The sequence below is a fragment of the Culex pipiens genome, chromosome 3 (assembly GCF_016801865.2).
Source record: "Culex pipiens pallens isolate TS chromosome 3, TS_CPP_V2, whole genome shotgun sequence".
Taxonomy (NCBI): Eukaryota; Metazoa; Arthropoda; class Insecta; order Diptera; family Culicidae; genus Culex; species Culex pipiens.
Window position 1 is genome coordinate 46,435,530 of NC_068939.1, and position 27,460 is coordinate 46,462,989.

General features: G+C 39.4%; 1 protein-coding gene across 12 annotated transcripts; it reads left to right on the plus strand.

The window, feature by feature from the left end:
- Nucleotides 1-687: 687 nt before the first annotated feature.
- On the plus strand, nt 688-26,598 carry LOC120412589 (zinc finger protein 883-like). Of its 12 annotated transcripts, XM_039573105.2 has the most exons (16): nt 688-1,035; nt 5,607-5,762; nt 6,241-6,379; nt 6,450-6,527; nt 13,343-13,426; nt 13,714-13,797; nt 13,970-14,053; nt 14,220-14,303; nt 14,544-14,627; nt 15,029-15,112; nt 15,500-15,583; nt 15,761-15,844; nt 15,912-15,995; nt 16,071-16,154; nt 16,525-16,735; nt 19,870-26,598. In XM_039573105.2, exons 1-16 carry the CDS (start codon nt 1,021-1,023, stop codon nt 20,555-20,557), a joined length of 2,127 nt encoding a protein of 708 aa, XP_039429039.1. In that variant the 5' UTR covers nt 688-1,020; the 3' UTR covers nt 20,558-26,598. The 12 variants fall into 12 exon arrangements, with proteins under 12 accessions (XP_039429039.1, XP_039429042.1, XP_039429041.1 ...); XM_039573108.2 differs by lacking the exon at nt 15,029-15,112; XM_039573107.2 differs by lacking the exon at nt 13,970-14,053.
- The last annotated feature ends 862 nt before the right edge of the window (nt 26,599-27,460 follow it).

Here is a 27,460-nt window from a genome sequence, read left to right on the forward strand (position 1 = left end):
TCTTTCAAAAAACCGGAGTTTAAAACCACTGAGTACTCTGTGACTTCAAAATAATTTCAGCCGAATCAAAAATCATAAAAAATATAATTTCATTAAATCGGCCGATTTTGCAGGGAATTTTTAAGGTGAGTACAAACTTAAATGTGACAAACCACCACGTTTTGTAAAATTGGTGAAAATTAAAAAAAATCGTGAAAAATCAGTAGAGTTATCTACGTGCGTATGTATTGCGTGTACGTACACGAAAAAGATTGAGGTTAAATTTTGTACCGGCCAGCAAAACAAATGGTGTGCTAGTGTGCGTGATAACTCTGTGAATTTCGTGATATTCGAACGCCCCCTCGCAATCTGACAAGCGTCGTCAAATTGCACCACCAGGGTCCCGCGACTTCGCCTCGTACGTCACATTTTTCGCCCGCCGCTCAACCAGTCAGAATCGCAGGGGGGTGTCATATATAACCGACAACAAATATTTCAGTTTTGCAAGTAATTTTGTATGAAGACATTCTCAGTAAGGTTTGTTACAAATTTGGAATGGTATTTTATTTTTTTGCTAATAAAAAACCCTTCTGTTGAATGTGTATTGTTCGGAGCGATTTATGTTGAGATTGATTTTGCATCACCTGACAGTTGAACTCACCACCTGCCACCCCCCTGGGTGGTTCGCAGCGACAGCAAAACCTCGCGAGCCGCACCGCAACCAGCCAGCAGAAAAATCCGTCAGTCACTTTGTGGTGTGTGCCGTGCCGTGCAGAGACGGAAGAGAAAGAAACGACAGAAAAAAAAACGCGAGGAACGCGAGCCACACCATTTTGGCCAGCTAGATTTTCCCAGTTCGTGGCCGTTCCGTCGAAAAACCAGGACCGTTTCCGCAATTCCTGGGAAGAGTCGCTGTCGTGCGCAAGTGAAGGAAAAAAACACGGGGTGGACACGTTCCGGATCTTTTCGGAGCAGCAGCGGCCTGTCAAATCGCAGCAAACACTGAATTTTTGCTTCAGTTTAGAAAACTCGCCGGAAAGAATGTTTTACCCACTGGTAAGTTCCGGGGTGACGAAAATGCCGGCTGAAAAAAATAACTTGAAGGAGGTTGCACACTTGCAAGCTCCCCCGAAATGTGGTGGATTCTCATTTCCATCTCCGACTCGATCATGTTCATGATGGTGGTGTGTCGCGGCGGCGGCGACGACAACGACGACGAGAGCATAAAAGGGAAAAGGAAACGCGCGAGCGAAAAAATAAAGATGAAGGCTCTGTGCTGTGCTGAGAAAAATTCCTGCACACAGACTGCGAGTGCAAAGTAGGCACTTGCTGCAGCACGCGGTTTGCTGCGCCCTTTGGCGTGCGAGCAAAATGTCCTCCCGCTGACCGGCGCACCGTCCCAACTTCCGGCAAAATTCGGCACCGGTCATGTAATCGTCCTGGTTCGGTTCTCGAAGGAAAACTTTAAAATTAACTTCTTTTGCATGCGCGACTCCCTCGATTCAAGGGACGTTCCAATTTCAAAACCGGGGTTCCTCCTTCCCACTTCAGGTGGGGCATTGTAATCATAAAACCCCCAAAAAAAGGAATCCTCCTTCAGGAACAGGACCGTCAATTTCCGTCCTCACCCGCGCTGCTGTTGCTCGCGGTTCTTCTGGGTCCTGGTCCTTCTGCTGCTGCTGCTGTTGGCTAGGAGGGGGATCCAAGTGTGCGTGTGTCGGAAACCGGCTAGCCGTTCAAATCGAGAGCTAGTGTGCGTGTGCTCGTTTGACTGTGTTGGTGTGTTGTGTAGGGGAGGCTGGGGCTTGAACAACCTCGTCGTTGGGTGGGTGGTGTGTGAGCATTAATCGAAGAGAGGGGGGTAGTGGTGGTGGGAGGAGGGAGGAGGAACCAAGTCGTAGCAACTAAAAAAAAAAGAGTTGCAACTAAAAGCCGCGTTTCGCGGTGTTGGTGTCGTCCTCTGCGAGAGAGGTTTATGCTTTATGTGCGGTGTTTTATAGTTTGAGGAACTGCGATATCAGGCGCGCTGGAAGTGGCAGACACAGTGATGCCGGGTTCGTGGCCGATTTAAAATGGATACAAAGGATAATAGAGCTATCTAAGCCCGATCTCACACACACTAGCACACCATTTGTTTTGCTGGCCGGTACAAAATTTAACCTCACTTTTTTTCGTGTACGTACACCCAATACATGCGCACGTAGATATCTCTATACAAGTCAACAGATTTAACAAAGCATTATTTCATCTTACTTTTGAATCTGTAATTGTTTAAAGTGATTAAAACACAAACGCAAAACTTAATAAGATTATAAACTGCTCATGCTCGAGTAAACGTCCCATAGGAGAACGATACTTAGGTGGCCCATTTTGTGCAATCTAGATACTTGAAGTTCACGTCCGTGTTAGAGAAGCGCTTTTCGGTGGCCAATTTTATGGATTCTATGAACGGTGTTAGAGAAGTTTTTTTTTTGCAGGTTCTAAACATTTTAAAAATATTTTAAAACTACATATTTAATTAGTTCAACAATTGAACAACTGAAAATTTTACAGAAAATTGCTCATGAAGTTTTGAATACTTTGCCCAATTTTTTCGTAATGCCACCCCTGAATCTTCGAGTAAGACGTTATTCAAAGTCGAAAGACATCCACACTTAAATCGACCGAAATCTAGTCAGGTTATCATGGTCTCGAATAAAAGCTTAGGATATCCCCTTTCGAAACCGACCTGGAAACCCAATTTTGGTCACTGTGGCCACTCAAGTCGGGAAAAAGTCTGGAATTCGTAAAAATCTAAGAAAAAACGGAAAAAGTCCGTCAATTTTGATTTTAGTCAAAAAGTATGGAATCCCAAACATACTCGCTTGGAAATAATTTTCAATCTTTCGAATAATTTTGTGATATTCTGTTCAAATTTCTATTCAAATCTAGAGCTTTTTATTTGAAAAGGTCCTATAAACAAAATTTTCAATTTTTGCTTTTTGGGTGTTTTTAGAACCGCCTTGAGTTAAAGGTGTTCAAAAACACCCAAGAAGCAAAAAATTAAAATTTTGTTTATAGGACCTTTAAAAAAAAACTCCAGAAATACACTCAGTTTGTTTTGAGCACTTAACAACAAATTTAAGGTTTATTTAACTTTTTAATCTATTAATTTTGTTTTGGTTCATTCGAATTTTTGAATCAATTGATTGGAAGGTTTTTCAAAGAAAACTTGTTCTTTAATGTTTAAAATGGTAAAAATACCAGAAATAAAGAAAATCCATTAAAATAACAAAACTTCATATTTTAAATAAATATTTTTTGTAGAACGTTCAATTTCCCGAAGATTTTGAGGAATTTCCGGCAATTGAATACCTCATTTGCTCTTTGAAAGTTTCAAAAAAATATTCAAATTTGAACAATCATAAACCTTAATCCTCCCTTTTTTAATTAGTCTCTTCAAAAATTTTGCATGAAAACATTAAAATACTGACAAAATAATAAACCAACATGGGTAATTCTCCGCCTACTCACACGGGATCGGAAAAAATTTTCAGATCCCTTTTCGATTTGCTCGAAACTTTGTTCTAGCGGGTAATTTTTGTCCTCGATCACGAATCCAAGCTCCTTTTTTCGAAATCTCGTGACGGAGGGGCGATACGACCCCTTCCATTTTTGAACATTTGAGCAAAGACATGTTTTTCAATAATTTGCAGCCTGAAATGGTGGAAATTTTGTGTTAAAGGGACTCTATGTATTGGATTGGACATCCGATTTGGGGACCATCCATAAACCACGTGGACCCTTTTGTGGAAATCTCCACCCCCCTCCCCTCGTCGTGGACAATTTTCATACAAAAAAAACTTTTTTGTATGGAGCATGGACAACCTCGCCTGCCGAAACAAGGCAGAACAATTCTAAGCTCTCAGTGAGCTGATGATGAAGTACAGTTAGAACGGATATGCTCCATATCCATTGTATATCAAAATGAACTATAGCACAAATCAAAGTTGAAAGAATACCAAAACTTTATTAGGTTTTAAGAAAAACGAATTTGTGAATTGATTTACTTATAAAGTAAATTGAACTGAAATTTCAATAATGAACTTCATAAGGGGCAGGGGGGCAGAATGGGCCACCCTGGGTTTTGGGCAATAGAATGGATTTAGACCAACTATAAGGCAAAAGTCTTATAAAAGACGTCCTATAACATCGAGGTTCTTAAATAAGCTTTCTCAAAAGTTAGATTGTTTGAAAAGGTTTGGTCAATGTTTAGAATATTAGAACAGTGTTTCTCAACCTTTTTCGATCCATTCCCCCCCCCCCCTTGGCTTATTATGCAGAACATCATCCCCCCCTCCCTCCCCTATTTTATTTTCAACGAATGCAAAAACGGCTTAAAAACAAAACATCTTTTTTTGTATACTCGCAACAATGTACAAATACTTCAATCATTTTTTTTAGCAATTGTCGTTTAATGTTTGTATCTAATGGAATGCAAAACTTCATAATTTTTTTTCAAGCTGGCCTTTAGGCTTGTTAAAGTATTTTTTAAAGTTTTTTTTTTTAATTTGTTTAACAGTTCTGGAGTTTTATTTTTTTTAAAAGGTCCAATAAACCAAATTTCCAGTTTTAAAAATAAAATGAAGTAAAGCGCAGTTTTGAAAACTAAAACAAAGTTAAGAACTATTCATGTTTCAAACAATGTGAAAAATCACAGAAATTGTTTCAAGAAACCCCATTTTTTTATTAACTGCTCATGTTTAAGAGAATGCAAAAATTCAAAAAATAAAAATAAACAAATAATGAAATTACCATCAGCTCAAACATTATTTAAGGCATTAAAGTATAAAAAAAGAAAGTACCGGATAAAGATTAAGGATTTTGAAAATTTGTTCAAAAACATTGGATTCCTATTGCACCTTCGTAGTCCAATTTTTTTATTTTTAAGTGCTTCAAAAGTAGTTTTTAGTTATTTTTTTTTCTTTTTCATTGAAAATTTGGTAAACTTTACCGAAATTGGTACACAAATCTAAGTGTGAAGGGAAGGTTAACTGTTGCATTTTCTCAGCTGGCGTATTTCCCATGATGATTACTTACACATATTCGTCAGAGCGTCAATAATGTCACCTGAAGACATTCAAAGTTTGGTTCATACTGAAGAAATATGCCCGAGAAAAAAAACGCTGACGATTGCACAAACTCATTTTATCCCCTCAAAGTTTCCAACCTAACACCGACTGCCTTATATTTCAAAAGCAGTTCAATGTGATTTACGGAGAAATCATCGCAGACTTGTGTTTTGGTAATTTATGACAGCAATAACCAACTGCCAAATTGACTGCACTTCAATCGATCCGATATCCACCTCGAAATCCCTCTCTTTACGGTTTATAGAGTTTCCTTTTGTTTTTATTGGCGACCAACCCGCTCCGGCAGTTTAATTTCGAATGCGAAATTGGTTGTTACCGCAGAGTGCAAAAAAAGAAGCTAAATCAATGCTGGCTGCACCGAGCGTGACACACACGTGTCTCCAACTATCGAGTTTAGTCGTGCGAAAAAGAAAGAAAGCATAAATGTTTTTGATTAATGTCCCGATCGATGTCGAGGTTCCTCCTAACGCATTTTTCTATCTCCTTTTCCTGCAGCAACCAACGTTCGAGGATGGCGAGATCGAGCTGGCCCGGCCGGAGATGCTGAGCCAGGACGCGCTCGTCGACAACAAGCACTCGCTCGCGGTGTCCCTCTCGCTGGGCAACACATTAATCAATCTCAACAAAATCAAGTGTCCACAGTGCAGGAAGGTAAGTCTCGGCTCCCCGTCAATCCTTTCCAAGATTGACCCTGCTCAAAAGTCAACCCACACACAACCGAGTGCGTACTATTCTCTCCGTCTCTGTGAAGATCTATGCTTCTTTGTTATTGAGTTGAGAATCGAGAATTGAGGGAAACGGGCCAAGCGAAAACCTGTTTTTGACTCACACACCAATCGTCCCTTCTTGGCTCCTTTTATTGTACGTTTCTTGCCCAAGCAAACACACACCCACCTTCCTTGAATCCTTCCTTTCCCTTTTACTCGGAGGTGTTTTATCTCTCTGCTCAAACTCGACAATAAAAAAAAACAACGCATAATATAATCCTCAAGACAGAGACGCACTTTCCCAGCCTCGTCGCGGGTTGATGATACTCATCGCGATGATTATCGTATTTTCTTCTTTCTCTTCCCCCGCCTCTTGCTTCGCACGCACCTGTGAATCCTTCGTTTTCCCTGGAACTATGCAGCGCTTCGATACGATGGAGGAGATGCAGCTACATCGCACCAAGCATCTGACCGAGAACAAGTTCAAGTGCGAGATCTGCAGCAAGGAGTTCCCTAGTCACAGCTCGATGTGGAAGCACACCAAGGCCCACACCGGCGACCGTAAGTTGTGACGGGTTGCATTATTAGAAGGACCCATGTTGAACTTAATTTGTTTTTTTTTGTCTCGCAGGTCCTTTCGTGTGTCAAATTTGCAACAAGGGTTTCACGCAGCTGGCCAACCTGCAGCGGCACGATCTGGTGCACAATGGTGAGTGTTTGTTGAGATACCATGACCCTTAGGGTTAAAGTTCCCCTAATAAAATCAACAACAACCACTTGTTGAGATTCTATTCAGTCAGGAACGATTTACCAGCTTCCTCTTAGGGGGAGAGGGGGTAATATGCACCCCCTGCTTTTCTCGGTATTTAGAAGAATTTTCCGGGAAAAAAATCATAGAAATTGGAAGCTTAACATTGCTAAACCATGCTGGAAAAATTTGAGCATCGTAGTATAAAAACAGCTTAAGTTATTTGCAAAACTTTAAAATGTTGTGTTTTCATCTAATTTTCATTGAACTTTTATCATGATTTTTGGACAGTATAAAAAGCATTCATTGTTATTGTAAATGTTGAGGTATATAGTTTTTGCCATAATCTTCACTATTCTGTAGACATCAAAAATGCATTTTTAATTAAATTTTCTGCAAAAAGCGTGGTCGGGGCAAAATGCACCGCTTTGAAGCTCCTTTGTAAAAACAGCGGTGTCATCTAGTGGTGACTAGTGAAAACTGCTTTTACCCGGTGCATTTTGCCCCGTTGTTGTGGTGCATTTTGCCCCGTTGTTGTAGTGCATTTTGCCCCAATGTTGCGGTGCATATTGCCCCTCATGGTTGTTTGAAATGAATCAAAAATGTTTTTAGAAATTTGATATTTTCGAACAATTTTGAGGTTTTTTAAGACTTTTTTCACATGGATGACGAAGAATAATAGTTGTTTTAGAACATTGAACAAAATTCTTCCACAGTAATGCTGCAATGGTTGAGAAATCACAGTTTTCCCTTAGGGGGTGCATATTACCCCCTCTCCCCAACCTACATTGATGTATCGACTAGAGACTTTAAAACAATAAGACAAGCTGTTGAAAGTTCGTTCCTTCAAAACAATGGTATTTTGAGGCTCTGGGCCAATACAGTTATCCTTCCGCACCTTACTGTAGAAAGGCTATAAAATCATTTGAAAATGAGCTTCTAAATTCGACCAATTAATATTATGAAGTTTAGAAAAAATACTTCCAAAGTTTTAGCAAAACGATTCTGGCTTAAGTCCGAAAGATTGTAAAAGGGTAATTTTTGTGTAAAAAAACCCGCCGAGTTACATATTTTTAGAAAGGTATTTGAATGACCTTTCCAACGCGTCCGAAAGATAAAAGATCTGAAAACCGTTTCAAAAGTTATGACTACTTAAGTGATATTATAGTACTTTTCAGAAGCCAGATCTCAGATTTTTTTTTTTCAAGACATGATATCCGGATCAAACATGCAACCCATCGTTGGATGGGTAATCAAATGACCTTTTATTGTAGGGTGTTAAGTGATTAAAAAAAATCAAATGCAAAATCAATTGTTGCCAAATTTTGGGGAGTTGTTAAAAAAAAAGAAGTAAAACATTGATGTTCTAGTACAACCAATTTTGAAAATACAGCATGCATGTGAGGGAGACACCAACCATTTTCGTTTTGCCTTCCTCACCTTACTGAGGAAAGGCTATAAAATCACTCGAAAAATGAACTTCTTAATTTGACCTCGTAGACCCACCTTCACGTATACCTATCGACTCAAAATCATGTTCTGAGCAAATGTCTGTGTGGATGTGTGTAGGTGGGTGGACAAAAAAAATGTCACTCGATTATCTCCGGACTGGATGAACGGATTTTGACCGTATTAGCACTGACGAACTGACGTGCCACCCCGAATCCAAAGTTGACCGCACTTTCCTATCTTCCTTCTCACTCACCCTCAGCGATCAGCGATTGTCAAACAGACGATTTGACAGATGCGCAGCTGCACTTGCTGAGAAACTTTCAGGAACAACAAATGAAAATGGGGGAAAACATATTGAAGCCCGAAAACTTTTGCAAATTCTGAACTAAACGATGAATATTTTGCAAATCTTGCATTATTTAATGTGAACTTAGGCTAGAAATTGTGGGAAACTTCCAAATCAGGCTTTTTCTTACTTTTCGTAACATTTCCATTCCAACTCTTTTCCGCCATTTTCACATGTTGTTCCAGAATTCTTCACAGCAAGGCAACAGCTGATGTGACAAAACGTCAAACTCGAATTCTGACAATCGCCGAAGAAGAGAATAGTAGAAAGAAAAAGAAACAGTGTGCGGTCAAAAATGATCGACAAATTTGTTCCTGGTGGCACGTCAGTTTGTCAGTGGTATTAGTCTCATTCGATCCGTCTTGGGGTCCCATAGGTCTATTTAAAATCAGCAAGTTTAGTTAAGTACTTCAAAAGTTATGCTAAAAAAACGATTTTGGCGTATGTCCGGAAGATTGTAAAAAGGGTGGTTTTTGCAAGAAACCTTATCATGTTATACATTATCAGAAAGGTATTAAAAAGACCTTTTCAATGAGCCCAAAACATTGAAGATCTGACAACCCTATCAAAAGTTATAAGCACTTAAGTGTTATTTATACACTTTTTGGAGGCCGGATCAGTGCTGAAAATGTCAGGGGTCAAAAAAAAAAAAATCAAAAAATCAAAAAAAGAAAATCGGCGACGCTGACACGAATTTTTGAGATCCATTCACTGAACCGCAAAACCGTGACATAAACAAACCCGGCGCAGTCGTGAGTGCCCTAGCTCATTGAGCAGCTACAATGCGAGGCAGTAGTCGACCAACGCTCATTCGACGTTGCACGCACACCCATAAAGAAACATGTTTTTACACAAAAAGTTCGTATTTATGCGTGGAAATGTAATTTTGAATATACATTATGGTTGTTTTAAGTGTTTTGCACAGTCTACAACCATTCAATTGTTTAAAAAAAGTCAAAATAGTGTTTAAAGAGGATTTTACGAGTCAGTCATATGACACGAATTGAGTGAGTGTAGCTCATTTTTTCACGTCTCTCATTCTCCAGCAACCAACCGGCACGAGTCAGGCGGCAGTGGTTGAACAGACACAGTAGGCTTACAGTCCCATGCTAGCAGTGAACTGACATTTTGGTTTGCTTCATCTGTACGCTGGGTTGGAAACTTTTTGCAGGCCTGGGCCGGATCTCAGATATTTCAATGAAAATGATGTCCTGGTCCATCATGCGACCTGTCGTTAGTTAGATAATCGAAGGACCTTCCAAATGAGCCTAATACATCAAGGATCTAATAATCCTTTCAAAAGTTTTTAGCACTTAAGTGTTATTTATACATTTTTCTAAGGTCGGATTTCAGATATTGTGATAAAAATATTGTCTGAATCTTCCATGCGAACTATCGTTGGATAGGTTTTTTTATCAGACCTTGCCGATGAGCCAGAAATATTGAAGGTCTGCGAACCCTATCAAAAGAAATGAGTAATAAAGTTGATTTGTTAAACATGTTAACGGGGAATGTTGCTATTTTTACTGAATGTATTGACTTCATGAATGTGAGGAAGGCACCAACCACCTAAAGGTGGATTAAGAAACGTTTTTTTTTATGTATCCATAAAGCAAAAAAGAAACACTTTTTAACTATTTTTATCGGTATTGAAGTCTAGATATCGTCAAAAGTGAGACTTAAAAAATGGTAGAACCAAAGGCGCTACGACTTGATGCAGAAAATATACACAGGCAACACTCGATTATCCGAAGTTTCGATTATCCGAATGTCTTCAAAGGAACTTGGAATAATCAAATCATAAAAAAGTTTTTAATTTCTTTATTTACATTAAATTCGGATTCAGCAAACACAAATTAGTCGAATTTAAGTGGTTGATTTCCTATTCAAATGAATAATTCTCAATATTTCACCACCGCCATCTTGGATAACATATTTCCAGATCATTTTGAAGAATTTTGGAAATCATATTTCAGCTCAATGACTCATAGCAAGAGATAGCAAAAAATAAATTCAATTTCGTTTTAAAAATACTTACTGTTAGCAACTCTGTTGTGAAACTACTTATTTTTCATGTCATTCACATATTACGAAAAGGCCTACTCTGCCCATGTTCGCATAAATGTCCCATATGCAAAAACAGCAAGCTGAGAAAAACGCATTTGAAGTTTGTCCCATACATAAGGCTACGTGTTAAGTTTTCGCGAAAAAACTGAATTTCCTCCTGATTTCTTGAACAAAGTACTTGATGTTATAGGCTCTTTCGAAAGAGCACACAATTTTGAACCAAACTGCATCAATAACTCGAAATCGATGAAAATGCATATGGGACATTTATGCGATCAGGGGCAGTACTCTTCTCTATCAAACATAAAGGAGGCATTAGACTACGGCAAACAAACAAACTCGCACATTTTTACAGTTTGCCAGTTTGTCTGCGTTGTTTGTTCGTCATCATTTGTTTGCAGAAGCGTCAGCTTGCATACATTTTGACTTGTTTGCGAGTTTGGCAAACTGTCAAACGCGAAAAAGTGAAAGTTTGTTTGACTGTTTGCCATTGCCATAGTCTATTACCTCCTTAACATAATCGAAACGTAGTTCTTTTCCATTCAAATATTGAAAAATTCTGCTCTAAAAAGTGCTGTTATATTGCAATACTACGATGCAACGTAAAGTAATACCACTGACGAACTGACGTGCCACGAACAAACCACTTTTGACCGCAGTTGTCTTCTTCTTGTTTGGCGTTTTTGCTTCTAGCGAACAATCTCTCAACCGATTTTTCTCTCTTCCCTCGCTTCACTAGCTCTCTTCTCTCGCTTCGCGCCAATGTTTACATGCAATGTATTGTTGAAGTCAGTATAAACTGACACACGCTTTCACCACGAACAGCGCGCTCCAAAATCGTTCTGAGCGCATACTTTTTTGAAACGACGCAGATTACAAATTGAAGCGTAGTCGCAATATCGAAAACACGTTTGGAAGAGAGAATTAGTTCAGCGACCCTGAAGGTAGGTGGAGTTGGTGTTCGCTTGAGAATTTGCGGTCAGAATTTTCTCAAAAATATGTATGGGGTGGCACGTCAGTTCGTCAGTGGTAATACTATCAAGATTGTTTCGATTTTTGACACGGCAAACGGTGAATTAATGCAAATTTAATAACATTCAAAGAGTGTTATTTGAAATTTTTAGACAGAGCTTGGTTGGAAAATGTACGATTCGTGCTGAAAAATTCTCATTTTGCAATTGTTTCTTTACCCAGTGTCGATTTTACCGGAATTCTGATCACCTTTCCCATGACTGCATTCAAATGATTGCTGTCAGCACGCAGCGCTGCACGAGCAAAAAAAAAGTGATATTGAGAGAAAAGGAAAGAGATAGAATGTGCCGGCGCGTCAAGCGGCTGCATGAGTGCTTAGCTTGTTTTTTTTTTTCGTTGCAACTTCGTGTGCATTCACTAACGGTCGCTTCAAAATGGCGATCATGACAGGTGACTTTGAGTTAGCATTTCATCAAGGTTTACAAAAATGCGAGCTATTTCAAGATCTTTATTTCTTTTCATTTGATTTGGAAAAAATCAATTCGGGTCCTTCCCTAACCTGATATACAAAGTGTTATACTAATAGGCTATCGTTTCCAATAAATTACAAATTAAAATCAAATTTTAAGAAGTTTCACAACTTCTGATAAAAAGCTCCTTTTTAGGCGAAAGGGTTTTTTTAAATGCCTTATTTTTAAATTTTTTAAAATATTTTTAAACCTTAAAGCACAATTTAAAAAAAATATTAACAAGTGGGTTCTGGTTGCACAAAATACTCCCCTTCACTCGCAAGCACAAATCAGACGCGACGCAAACCTGCTCTGATAAATTCCTAAAGTTTGTCATTGACACAACAATCACTACTGGATACTCTCTCTCTCACTTCACTTCTCCCCCTTTCTCCGATAGGCTTAGTCAAACTGATAGCATATTGTCGCTCTACGCTGATTAAAAATCGTCTGCGATCGGTTGTGTCTATCCAGCTCATTCTAAATGTAAACATTCACTGACGTATTTCATGAAAATTTAAAATGTGTTCAAAGGAGTTCAAACATGCTAAATATGATTTTAAATGCGGGAAAATGAATTTTAACTGGTTTTCAGTTGGTTAAACTTTAATTTTCATTAAAATTTTGAAGTTTTTCGAAAAAATATTTTTTTTGCTTCCTGATTTTTCAGGCCAACTTTGAAAAGGGGCCGACATAAACTTTGAAAAATATTTGCAACGGCCTTAAAACAGAATAATAAAATCTTGATCCGCAACATCATATTCGAATTCTGCGATCCCATTTTAGTCAAATTTGAATAGTTGATTGCCTATATCCAAAAACGAACTGAGATAAATTGTGTCAACCAAGTCTGATGCAAATCATACTTTCCCATAATTTCGCTGCCGGCCAGAGGTTATTGGATTGGTTGCATAACACACCCTAAATTATCGATTCTAAACTGTCTTGGGAGAATAGCTTTACTGTTGAATGGAATCTTCCAATCTGCATAGAAAATCTAGAACAATTATCACTTTGGTGGTTATAAGTAGATCGTAATTTTGTTCAAAAGAGCAAACCGCCCGTTAGGCACATTTCCCGTGATGACAACATACACGCATTAGTCAGAAAGCGTCAGTAACGTGACCTGATGACATAACGTAGTTTGGTTCATACTGATGGAATATTACCCAAGTAACCAAAAGCACTAAATCGTAGATCCAAATCAGCTGTATATCGGCAGTGGTAGCAACAGATTTAGTGCTTGGCGGTTACTTGGGTATGCCTATAATACGGAAGCTCCTCCGATCCTTCTTCGCCAGCCATCACACCACGCTTCCGTCCAGAGATGAATCAAAGAAGAATGTTGCCCGTTCGTTTTTCTAAGCCAAGCCGTATTTTCTTTTCTCTCCTTTTTCTCTTTTTTCCGATTGTGTACGCAACACACACAGGACTGAAGCCTTTCAAATGTCCAATCTGCGAAAAGTGCTTTACGCAGCAGGCAAACATGCTGAAGCATCAGCTGCTTCATACCGGTAATTGTTTTGTGTTTAGCTCTATTTCTCACACACACTAGATTATTTGTCTTTTTTTGTTTTTAGTTTTTTCTATCCTCGTTTACAAAACAAACTAATTACGATCAGAGCCTATTCATATTTACAGCTTCTTTTATTCATCTCTTTTTCCACCCTCCAAATCAACCACCTCCGTGTTTGCCACCTCGTTCCCAACCACACCCCATTCCCTCTATTGTGCAAACCGTGGCCCAAACAGAGAGAAACCATGTTAAGTTAGCGATTTTTTTCTCTCCGATTGTTTCCAGGGCTGAAACCTTACAAATGTCCCGTGTGCCAGAAAGCATTTTCCCAGCACGCCAACATGATCAAACATCAGATGCTGCATACAGGTTTGTGAATATGCCTGCTTGCCCCTTACACCTGTTGTTTCCTTCCGCTCCCTCTAACCATCACCAACATTCCCGTCACCATAAAACACAACCCTCCTGGCGCCCCCTCACTGAGATGGATCTGATTATTGCTATCTTTTTTTCTCTCTCTTTTCTTCCGTGTGGTGAACAGGCTTGAAGCCCTACAAATGTCCCGTGTGCCATAAGGCCTTCACCCAACATGCCAACATGGTCAAACATCAGATGCTTCACACTGGTAAATGCCGCGCAGGCCGATGCAAATCACCCTAGCAGTCCCAGTCCCCTTTGAAACAAACGTCACATTCATTCCATCCCATCTTTCCTATCCTGTCCCCCTCCAATCCAAGTAGTCTCTGGTGATCGTTGGCGCCTGCATTGATTCGCTATTGTTCTCGTTGCAGGTTTGAAACCGTACAAGTGTCCCGTTTGTGATAAAGCATTTACTCAGCAGGCCAACATGGTCAAGCATCAGATGCTGCATACCGGTAAGTCGTTGTTGACTTTATTTTTTTTATAGAAAGAAAACAATAGAAAATTCTAGTTTGAAGTTTGTTTGCCCTTTGCTTCAAACATAAACAATAGAACCTCGCCAAGAGAATGTACTAATGTGAAACATTCTGTTTCTTCTCCACCCTCCTACCATAACCATTGGCAAACAATGACTTCAAAACCACAAACAACAATCCCCTTCCCACCTTTCCCCCTTTTTGCCGTCCTGTTTCTAGGCGTAAAACCTTACAAGTGTTCCACGTGTGGCAAGGCATTTGCACAGCAGGCAAACATGGTCAAGCATCAGATGCTTCATACCGGTAATTCTTAGAACGCTTAAGTTGATAACACTTCACCTTCTCACTCTCTCTCACAAACACACACGGATCTCCTCTCTCTCACACACACACACTCTCACCTGTGTTAAAAAAGCTACGAAAAGTGAAACCTCTTGTAAAAAGAACTCTTTGATTGTTGAAAACAGAAAAATTGTTCGTTTAATAAAACTCGTTTTGATAGCAAAAAGTTAAACCTGAAATTTCGATCTCACTTTTCCACTAACATTTTTCACTTGCCTTTTTGTTCTGCTCCTCAAATTTAATTCTTTGTGACTTTTTACCTGTTGTCCTGTCATTATTTGTCATCTTTCTTTGTTTACATTTTTTCACACATAACCTCCAAAAACGAAATGATTTGTAATCAACTGAAAACGAACTTGCAGGAGTGAAACCATACAAATGTCCCACCTGTGGAAAAGCTTTTGCTCAACAGGCGAACATGATGAAGCATCAGATGCTCCATACCGGTAATGTTTTGCATTATTCAAGTTTTATGTTTTGTGTTTTCACCTATCGATTTCCTAGAAAGACCTTCTTGCATAACCTCAACTATGTTACGATCGCAGTTTTTTCAAGTTAAGAAATGTCAGATTAAGTAATGTAACTATAGACTGGTGTAACTTTCGCACAACAAATTTAGTTTGAAATATTTTATTTAGATAAAAGCAAACGATGCCGTTTAGCTTGCAAATGCCATCGCGACAACACTGGAAATTAACCTTCAAAACACTACAAAAGCAACGTCAGTCTATAGTTGCAACGGTTAACCTTTAAATGTTTGAGACCCAGAACAAAGAAACAATAGTCCAGCGTGAGTTGATCATTAACCTTCCGTCTCTTTACCAATTCAACAGGGTTGAAACCATACAAATGCAACACGTGCGGCAAGGCGTTTGCCCAGCAGGCAAACATGGTTAAACATCAGATGCTTCATACCGGTAATTATTCGTTTTCCAAAATCCAAACGTGTGTGTTAGGCTTAAGATAGGGCACTCTCCTTGAAACGAATAAGCATCAGATTTTGTGTCAACTTGTGTGTTCCGATGTGAGGTTTGGGTCTTTCATTGTTCCTTCTCCTTCTCTCTCTCTTTCCCCCACTGGAAATCCTCTCGCAGGCATTAAACCGTACAAATGCGGCACGTGTGGCAAAGCGTTTGCCCAGCAAGCCAACATGGTCAAACATCAGATGCTTCATACTGGTAATTTGACTGCATCAGTTTTCCCGTTTGTACTGGAGGGAATTAATCAAAATTTTCGCCATTTTAGGTGTTAAACCCTACAAATGTTCCGTCTGCGGAAAGGCTTTTGCGCAGCAGGCCAACATGGTCAAGCACCAGATGTTGCACAGTGGTAATTTTGCGCCGATTAGTTTCTCTGGAAAGCTTAGGTTATAATAGGTTCTTCTTTTCATCCGATGCCTTCCAGGAATCAAACCGTATAAATGTCCCACTTGTGATAAGGCATTTGCCCAGCAGGCCAACATGGTTAAGCACCAGATGCTGCACACTGGTAAATAGACTTTAATTCTCTAGCTCATCGCTCGAAACGACTCTGTAGCGTAAGAAACTGTTTCCTGTTTCACACTGTTCTGTTAACACCTTACCTATTTCTTCCTCTGTGTCTAATGCTATCACGCCGTCGATGAGCATCAGATCGTGGGTTTCTCCGACTGAACAAAAATATAGTAACCAATTTCTTCAAAATCAATCAATCAATTTCCAAAGTAGTAGCTTTCTTAACACGTACTCTCTCTCTCTCGCTCGCTGCTTCACGCACGAACCAAGTTCGATTTGATGCTCATCCGTTTCACGTAGCTTGCAAAATCTACCCGCTCCAGCAGCAATCACTAATCCTGTACCTGTTTTCTAAACCCGTTTAGGCGAAAAACCCTTCAAGTGCAAGAGCTGTGATAAGGCGTTCTCGCAGCGGGCCAACCTGAAGAAGCACGAGATGGTGCACCTCGGCATCCGCCCCCACACCTGTCCGCTGTGCTCCAAGTCGTACTCGCAGTATTCGAACCTGAAGAAGCACCTGCTGGTGCACCAGAAGCAGTCGCTCAAGCAGCAGCAGCAGAACGGGCAGGTCATGGTGTAAGTATGGGGCATCTTTTGCACTGATTGATTTGGGTTTTTTCAGGGAGAAGATGGGGCACGGCGCAAGCCCACCTGAAGAAGCATAAGGTGCAGTTCTACACCCACGGAAAGCGCTGTGAGATACGGACAGTTATTCGAGGACTTCCAAATTTGGAACCGGAATACATCAAGAAGCAGCTCAAGAAAGACCATCAGCGAGATGCCTTGGCAGTATACGCCATCAAGTGAAAGAACCAGCTTCCCGTCGTAACACCGTTCATCTTACTCTTCTCCAAGGGACCCAAGCGCAAGAACTTCTTGCAGTTCAGTCCCGAAACCAGTAACTTCCATCTCGAACCCAGATGTAGCAGCTATGGGGTTCCCAACAGCACAGAAAAGTGTAAAGCAGAAGAAACGCAAGCCAAAAAGTGTGTCAACTGCTCTGGATCTCACGAAAGTCTGAACCGTAGCCGTAGCTCAAACGAATTCTCAACGACCTGACGCAAGCGCTGCGACGAGTTCAAGTAAACCTTTTCGCTGATAATACAGTACTGTTCCTGACGAGATGAACTAGCCAGATTCACCAAATATCTGAGATGGAAGCTGAATTTCAGCAAAATATATGGTAGCACATCACATCTTCATCGATTTCAAGGCGACCTATGATACAGTCGACCGCGAGCAGCTATGGCAGATCATGCACGAGAACGGATTTCCGGATAAACTGATAGTCGTTCTTGAGGTTATTATTCGAAGGGTGGGCATCGAAACGAGTGGCACGATTATGATCAAGTCCTACCAGCTGGCATGAGATGAAGGGGTCGAAAGACGTCGGTCCCCCGTGCTTCGCCCCTCTAACTGTGGATGGTGATGAGTTCGATGAGGTGAGCGAGTTCGTGTACTTAGGACCGTTGGTAACCGCCGACAACGACACCAGCAAAGAGATCCGGACTCGTATTTTTGACGGGAATCGTGCCGCCGAGTGCAACGCCGCACAAAGCTGACGCTGTACAAAACACTGATTAGACCGGTAGTCCTCTATGGCCACGAGACCTGGACGATGCGGCAGCAGGACGAACGTGTCCTTGGAGTTTTCGAACGGAAGGTGCTACGAACGTTTTACGGTAGAGTGCAGGTGTCTGACGGAGTGTGGCGAAGACGCATGTACCACGAACTGCACGCGTTTCTTGACGAACCGACCATCGCCACCCAGGCGAGGATCGATAGGCTGAGCCGGTCGGTGGGCCAGTCATGTCGCCGGTATGGACGAGATTCAGCCTGTCAGACTGCTTTTTGACCGCGCCGAACCAGCTGGCGGAACAGGCAGAAACAAAGGGAAACCGCGCGCAAGGTGGGAAAATCAGGTGACATCCGGAAGATTTGTAACCTGGGAAATTGGAGAGTAGCAGCACAAGACCGAGAAAGATGGAAGCGTTTTCTTGCTACAGCACGCGTACCTGGTGCGCTATGCTGATTGGTATGGTATTGGACCTACCTTTTCTTCATACACAGGATGACAACATTACTCTCTAGCGAAGCTGGAAAAAATAGTGAATTAGAGTACATCATTGAAACAGCGAGAGGCAACGATTACAACAAAACAAGTATCCATGCTATCTTCGACAAGAAGGAAAGAATGCTCCATAAAACATTCCCACAACTTTAACGACTTTAGCAGAAATCGATGTTGTTTTCAAAAACAAACAACTAGAGTACATCTTGGGCTCAACGAAGGACCACATCAAAACTTTAGGAAAACCTGGCATCTACAAGGTCACCTCCGTTTATGCGATAAGATATACATTGGACAAACTAAGACGATTGGAGGAGCATCTAACCAAGGATGTGAAAAATGCCAAGGAGGATACGCAACAAAGCCTTGTCCTCGTTCCAAGTCAGTGGTAACTCAACACATCATCAATAAAAACAAAAGATCACAACAAGCTACTTTACCGTTTTAAGACTCATCAACAAACCATCAAAACATGCCGAGAATTTAGAAATCTTCAATGCAGGACTCAGAAAACGGATTAACATGGCATATCTAAAGAATTCCTGCGCAAACGACCGATGGAGTAAGAGTGCCCTATGACGGGAAATTGAGCAAGAGCATGTTATGACGGCCGGCCATCTTCATTATCGGTACACTTCGGGGATCACTTTAGGCCGGATATGGCTTGTTCAAAAGTAACGAGAATCTTGGTGCGGTTCTATGTGCACATATGTGTGTGGAATAGCAAATGATCTCAACATTCTAAATGGAAGATGCGATCATCTGAATGAAGATGAAGTATGAGAGACACTTCCATGCTACAGAAACTGTGTATAATAGCGGCATCAACACAAGCACCCAAAGCAAGCAATGAACGAACCAATAGATCACGACATTGAGCTTCCAGAATAGGATGTGAGGAAGAGAAGAAGTGGACTAATTTTATATCAAACAGTGATCTAAAAGGCTGTCATCGGAGAGCACCAGAGCCTCGACATCACAAGAACAGAATGTGTGAATCTTGTACTTCCTAAAGAAATAAAAAGTCTCATGAAAATCGTGAGACTTCCCTCTGAGAAATGTAACGCCTCGATCAGTCTGATAGTTGAATAAAATAGGGCTGATGTAAGGCCGATCGTGGCGTTAAATTTCTCTGTTTGAACGCCGAGTGCGTTGGTATTGGAGAGATAATAAGAAAAGGAAATGACCAGCCACCGTTACCAAAAGAGAAAATGAAGGAAGACTATTCAAGACTGCACCCTGAACAACGCGATTTATGATGTACAACTAACAACTGAGGTCCGAGAAGGTGTAAACAAAACATAAATATTTTCTAGAATCTAGAAACTGACATTCCATAAGACATCCGTACAAATGAAGCAAATAGGCTGTAAGACAACCATAAACAGTAAATTCGTAATCTATAAGAACTATGCAATCAACGCATGATGACACGATCGATTACTTCTATGGTTCCGCAGGCATATTTTCCGTGATGACAACATACACGCACTAGTCAGAGAGCGTCAGTAATGTGACCTGATGACATTACGTAGTTTGGTTCATACTGATGGAATATGCCTTTAGAAGACGAATAAACATATATTTGTAAAAATGGATCAAGTTTTAATTGTGTGTGTTTTTTCTTCTCTCTGTCCAGCATCCTCTACAACTGCCAGACGTGCAAGATGCAGTTCGAGAACATCCTCGAGTTTGAGCGGCACACCAAGCAGTGCAACGAGCTGAACAACGGCGCCGCCAACGGAGGCCATGCCCTGAAGCTCGAGCACATCAACATCAAGAGCGAAATCGACATCGACGGCAGTTCGAGCTCGGGCATGACGCAGCACATCACGATCCCGCACAGCCAGTCGCAGCCGCCGATGCACATCCCGTCGGCCATCCTCACCTCGGTGATTTCGTCGTCCTCGGCCAGTGGCATCCACACGTTAAGCACCAGCCACGTCAACCATCACCCGGGTCATCCGCAGCACCCGCAGCAGCAGCACACTCCGCCCGCCGTCGGGCAACATCCTCAGCAGCAGCAGCAGCAACAACAACAACAACAGCAACAGCAGGCTCACCAGCAGCAGCTTCCACCGGTGAGCACCCACCAGCAGCAACATCCGTCGCTCCAGCAGCAACACAACGGACTGCCAATCCATCTGCAGCAGCAGCTGTCACACCACTTGATATCGTCACACCTGCCGCCCCACCAGGACCACCAGGATCTGCACCACCAGGTCAACTTCCACCATCCCCACATCCCGCACATCTCGAACCTGCCCCACAAGATCCTTTCCCCGCTGTTCCACATTCCGCCGTTCAACAACAACCACAGCACATAATGGAACGCGTCCCGCAAGGGACCAGTGGTGGCGCCGGTGTCGTCAGAACCGGCCACTGAACCCAAGGTGGAAACCGACGAACGTCCTTGACGGACTCGTCGGGGCAAAGGTAGGAGCGGCGGCGGCGGCTGCACCAGCAACAACTCAGTTGATAACTCTAATCAAAACTACACACACACTGTAAGAAATATGATTGATTATGCTTAGGATGAATGTTTGCGAACAACTAGCGGCGGCCGGCGTACTCAGAGAGTACGGCGGGCCGAATATTGAATATTTTTTATTAGGATTTTACAGATTCTATGCAAAAGGAAACAAAATATATATGAAGGCCTTCTTTTTTAAGTTTTCCTCCCGTTTTGTTTTCGTCTTAAAAAAAACTCACACACACAAACACATAAAAACGCAATCAGATGATTGTTATAAGCACCGTTACTTATATTTAGGGAAAGCATGGAGCACGTTGACCAAGCGGAGGAGAGAGAGAGAGTTAAGAAATCATTACAGAAACAGAAACAAAAAAAAACTACATTAATCGAAGGGCTTGTGAGAGCGCGCGCGCGCCCTGCTCGTGGAACTCGGTTTTTTGTTCTATACTGCAAAAAAAACTGTAAGCGAAAGCGGGCGAGCGCGCCAACCAGTTGTGATATTTGGGTGGAGAGAGGGGAAAGAAAGAGGTGTGTTGCGATAAAAAAAAACGCGCATGAAACTGATGTGTCATTGGAAAGTTCTATTCGTTAAAGGTACTCTTTTATTTGGTTTAAAGCATCGTTTTTTGGTAGAAAATGTTTCAAGTGGGTTTCGAGTGGAAAAAGGTTTTGGTTGATCATAGTTGGCCTTGATGGAGAGTAATGTTACAGTTCTGGAGTTTTTTTTAAAAAAGGTCCAATAAACCAAATTTCTAGTTTTTGCTTTTTGGGTGTTTTTGAAACCGCCTTGAGTCAGGGGTATTAAAAAACACCCCTGATTAATTCATTCGATCGTAACATTTGAAATGCTTTAAATTATAAAAAATAAAGCAAACAAAAATTTCTCAGAAATAAATATTTAAAAATTAAAATAAAAAATAGAATTTTATAACTTGCTGTATTACAAGGACAATTTTGACATTTAGATCACCAGATCACCTCAATAGATTTATTCGTCGCTCAACTGAAAATGATTGTAATATTATGATCGCCTGATTTCTAGCCTCAAATTGCCTAACAACAAAACAAAATAACAAAATAAATCTGAATATTTTTATGACTGTTATATACTATTTCTATCAAAATGTCATTTAACTTACAACCAAAACAACTTTTGACTCGATACACTCTTGAACAAATATATAAAAATCTGAAAAAAAAAATCCTCTTAAATTGATGAACTGTACATAAAACATTGCATATTATTAGCATTAGACTCTCAAATACACACACACATATTAGAATACAACCAATTTAGATTTATATCAAAATTATGGGAATCAAGGAAAAAATGGAACGGCAAAATATACTGAGCAAATCAATAATTTTATCAACATTTTGCATCCGAATTGCATTTCTGTACTCTTTTGTAAAAACACACAGTCCAATAGTTCATGTTTTCGAGTTTCGAGCAGTTAAGTTACGCCCTTTTGAAATGTTGATATTTGCGATATTAAGTAATATTTGAATCCACATACACAAATGAAGTTGCATTTTAGGGGGGAGAGGGAAATTGCAACTTAATCTAAACTAAAATTTTCACAATATTTTTTTAGAGGGGATTGTTAATTTCTGGTCCATCGGCATTTGATTATTGAATGCTGTTGAATGACACTTAAAAATCTTTAAATTTATTGTCAGACGAATTAAAGGAAGTTTTCTTAGCTTTCAGTTAAAAATTCGAACTCGAATTTAAAATCGGTGCTCTTTGAAAAAATGTACTTTTCGGTTGCAAATTCGATTTACTTTATGAAAGGACTTATTTTTTTTTGTTACGATCATTTTAAACAACAAATGGCCTGATTTTCATCGCCAAAAATAACAGTGCAGAAAAGTACTTTTCATCATCCATTTAGGGCAGCGAATGACCAAGAAGGTTAAAGCTGCCAGAAATAAATGAATTGACAACAACAACATCATCCATTTGAGTGAGTGCTGAAAAATCCGACTTTTCAGCACTTGTATCAAAAAGCAATACTTTTCGATACTTTTTTTGATATTTGAAAATACTAGGCCAATAACATTTTATGTTATTTATAACAAGATTTGTTATTCGTCGTTATGATTTTTTTGTTATTGGATTGTTATTGGAAAAACAGTCTTATAACACTTACAGTTATTCTTTGAACAAATCCTTGTTATTATTTTTTGTTATTTTAACAACTAATCCGATCATCCCAATAACAGTTGGATGTATTCTCCCATAACAAAAAATGTTATTCCAAAGTTGTTTTGGCTTTAAACCAATATCGGACCAATAACAAATTTTGTTATGATAACATGAACTGTTATTAAACTCTTTTGCAAAAATGTATTTTTCAAGAAGATTCCATAACACTTTTGTTATTTTAACAGTGTTTGTTATTGAAATGGCATGAATTTTGTTATTACCGTCTGCCCGGGAATATTTTCCCAACTTGCTTTGCAAAATATAGCATTAATAAATTGGTTATGTGTCTGCAATTTTATAACCAAAAGAAACAATATGCCATTTCTATATTCCTATTACATCTAACTTATTTTTTTAAGAGGTGTTATCACATAGGACCTTTTGAAGAATTAAACTTGATGTGATACCTACTTCAATTTCTACAAAAAATTGCGTTAAATGTGAAATTACAGATTCTCGATATTCATTCAATGTCGCAAATATCAAAATTCTGAGTTAACTTTATAATAGGACGTAATTGGGCGTCTTCATGCAAGTTTACTTTCTTTTGAAAAATTACCTTAGAAATTCTAGAAGTCGTACCTTAGAGAGATAAAATCTAGAGTTTCTTTTTGAAAGGGTCCTATAAACAAAATTTTAAATTTTTGCTTTTTGGGTGTTTTTAAAACCGCCTTGAGTCATCGGTATTCAAAAACACTCAAAAAGCAAAAATTGAGTATCTTCTTAAAAAAACATTCTGAGAGAGCCAAACCGTAGTAAAGAGAGAGAGAGAGCAACTCTCTCATTTACGCTCTTTGTTTTTATTCTATCACTCTCTTGACCGTCACTGCGGCAGTTTTTGTTTTAGAAGAGGAAACGAATTTAAAAAATAATAGTACAGAAATGCAAATCTTTTGCGAATAGTTAAATTTAACAGCACCAACGCACTGTCTCCTGCATAAAATAACCTAACCTAGTATTTTTTTTTGCCATCGAAATCAAGATAGAGATATTTAGTTGAGCCTTTTTGGAAAAAAAATCTATTGTCAAGCAGCTCTATCACGAATTATCGACCATCGATGCTGCAAGAAAAAAAACTTAATCAAAAAAAGAAAACCATCAACGTAGTGTTAAAAAGAACCAAACATTAAAGTTTGGGCAACAGTTCCTAACCAGAAGATGAAGCAGCAGCAGCAGAAATACATTCAAAATGACATAAACAGTTAAAGCTGAAAACGTGATCACGATCTGTCGAGCGAGCCATTATAATCTCAGAGATTGACACACACACGCGTTTAGTTCACCAAAACCGTTGAATTTTGATGCTTTGAAAGATCTCGTCGGAATTTACCATATTTTTTTTAAAGCAGCCCAAGAGTCACGTGTGGCCGTTTGATCTCACCTTAAGCACACGACGCGACGACAATTTCCTCTCTCTTAATTTGCGATTCCTTTTCTTTAATTTGCGTGTGTGCGTTTTCGAAATTGTGTCTGTTGCGCCATTGTTTGAACAAACCCTTAACGTTCGCTCCTATTTAGTGTGCTAGTCTTGAGCGAGTGGGGAAATTTTGAAACAACTATTAGAATGGGGACTGCTTCTTAAAAGTGGTTCGAAAATATACGTAGCAATGAGAGGAAACTTAATTTTAGCGGGAAATAATAACACACACACATACAAGAAAGATAGACTGCTTTTGAACAACATGATGAAGATTAGTAGAGAAGCTGCAAATGAACACAAACACACATGCATGAAAAACTCACAACACTACTACAACTAATCGTTTTTAAAAGCGCGTATTCTACTACGACTGAGAGGTAAAGATTTCGTTAGGATTCGTAAATAACTTCCTTACCATTTATCGAGTATGAGAGCGAAAGAAAGCGAGAGAGGAAGAGGCAGGAATGTTAGTATGGGCGGAGCGATGCACGTTTCTTCACAGTTGAACACACAAAAAAAACACCCTCAAAATAACCAGTAATGCGTGCTGTAAAGTCTTCCATTTGTGAGATTTTAATCTTCTCAAATTAAAAACACTGACGGTCAATCTCGCTCTCTCTCGTAGAGAAGCTCTTTTGGAGAGAGCAAGAGAAAATTAAAACGCGTGCACGCTCCGAAAGGGATCGAAACTCGGGACGAGACAGTGAGCAAGAGAGTGGCTCTCTTTCCTCAATCTGGACGAGAAGCAGACGAAAGAGAGTCACTCTCGTGCTCACTGTCTTGCGCCGAGTTTCGACACTCACACACAGAACAGAGACGGACACACTCGATTTAGGTTTTATGTTTTTGATCCTCAGATTCAGGTTTAAGTTATGTACTTTACTGTTAATATCGCGTTAAAGTCAAGCAAATATACCCGTCGTAAAGGTCGTGCCAGTGTCAGCGTTCTCTCTAAGGGCTGGACACTCTCGAAAAGTCATCTATGGACGACCCCTTAATAAAGTGGCACTGACACGCCTTTGTTATAATTTGCACACCCACACACACACACATGAAACATATACGTATAAGAGAACTAGGACTTTAAACAATTGATAATTATACAGCTATTGGCTACCATGCGAATACTACTAAGTAGAGGTTTAGTGTATCAAGCAAAAAAACAAGAAACAAAATAAAAACAAGAATAACCTTAGAGAGACTCCATTAGCTGTAATCAGAAAAAAAGAAAACAAGCAAAAAATGTTTTAAAATCGCCACAACCGCAAACAATTGGAAACGGAACAGAGATACGAAAACAAAACAGAAAAATAAATAGGAAGCAAAATTCGGTGATAAACAAACAAGCTCTAAAGAGGAGAGAAAGAAAGAGAGAGAGAGAGAAAGTCATTTATAAGCTAGGAATAGGGAAAGGTTGAACATGTTTTGTTGTTACACGCGAAAGCAAGTGTAAAAAAAAGAGAGTGTGAGCGCGAGCGAGAGAGGGAGAGAGCAAAAGAGAGTCACAGTTTGTGGATAGTTGCTAGATAGTGGTGAGAAATAAAAAAAGGTATGAAATAATTGAAGAAAAAAAAAGATGCAAAAGCAATGCTGTTCAAAACAGTTTTATTTAGCGATACTATACACACAGTGCAAAAGGTGAATAAAAAAAAGAAAATCTTTATAAAAAATAGAAAGCAAGCAAATTACAGTGTTTTAATAAAGGTGAATCACACACTCACAAAAAAAGAAAGATAATGAAACAACAACACAGGAAGAAACATACATTTTATATTGTTTTTAGACGAGTGCGAGTCAGAGCAAGAGCAGTGGAGACAGAAAAGTGAGGGATAATGTGCGAGAGCGTGAAAGTGTAAAAACCAGAGAAAGAGTTTAATTATGTTGACAGTTGAAACCTACTTCACACACATAAAGCATATTGAAAACAGTTTAAAAAAATGAAACAATAGAATAAAACCCAGTTTCGTTTTTTTGTTCTTGCTGATGTTAGACAGATGTGTGTGCAGATCGCCAGAAGTAGAGCAAGCAACAAACACATCAGAAAAGGTTAAGTGCAAGTTACAATACATATTCATTACAGCCACGACACACTTCCGCTGCGCGAAATCATTTGTTATAGTGTTTTTTGAGATATGGAATAGTTTAGATTTCTCAACCTTTTTTTAAAAAGAAAAAGAAATACGCCTTCCTATTATTACTACGAATAAACACACACACACACACAATCAAATAAAACTTACGTATAGAAGCTTATAGTCATTAATTTGTGGTTTTTTGTTTGTTCTGTTTAAAAAAACTATCCGAAAATTCCATTTAAATGCATTAACAATGAAGAAATTTAATCTAAGCGCAATTTAGATTTAGCCAACAAAATTTATAGAGAAGATCTTATTGGTAACTTTCGTTTTTACAATAAGGTCCTTAAGGTGGTGGATGGTGTATTTCACTTTTGGGGCAATGACTATCAATGATGGTTCTGAATTCAGGGTCCAGAAATAGTAAATTAAAATGAAAAAATAATCACTATATGTAAAATGCTTCTACAAACAACACAAAGAAAACCATTTTTTGATTGAAACATTCTGAATCAAGATTTGAATGTTTTTCTGAAACAAACATGGCCGATTGGGAATGATGCCTTCCAGAGCCTTAAGCCCTATATGTAATTTTTTATGTTTTTTTTTGGTGGATCAACTATAGGACCTTTTCTGTCAAGAAGGACAGCGAAGTTAATTTTTGAAGATTGTTTTAAAAATCCATATTAAATCATTTGCGGTCGTACAAAGGGTCGTTGTCGTGGTCGTTGTACTCAAAAAATAAACTTTATCGTTGTGAACATTAATATCACAAATTTAAGCTTTATTTTAGGACCCAATTTCATTTTAATCAAATTCGTACATGACATATTTTTATGTTTTTGTCTTTTACAAAGGACAACGGCTTTCTAACGTGGGCTTTCTAAGTATGGAGCTAGGAAGGAACGCGGCCAAGGAAAGTTGACAGTTCGGTTTGAACGCGATTCAATGGTTAAATCAATAAAAAATCAAAAAATCCAAATAAAAAAATTATTACAAATTTAAAACACAAATTTAGAGTTCTGCAATTTTTTTTTTCCTTTATAAGTT

What these genes read in the sequence shown, in the direction of transcription:
- LOC120412589 (XM_039573105.2), top strand. An exon ending in GCATCAGATGCTGCATACCG is followed by an intron (nt 14,304 to 14,543) that starts GTAAGTCGTTGT and finishes TCCTGTTTCTAG; the next exon opens with GCGTAAAACCTTACAAGTGT. An exon ending in ACATCAGATGCTTCATACCG is followed by an intron (nt 15,584 to 15,760) that starts GTAATTATTCGT and finishes ATCCTCTCGCAG; the next exon opens with GCATTAAACCGTACAAATGC.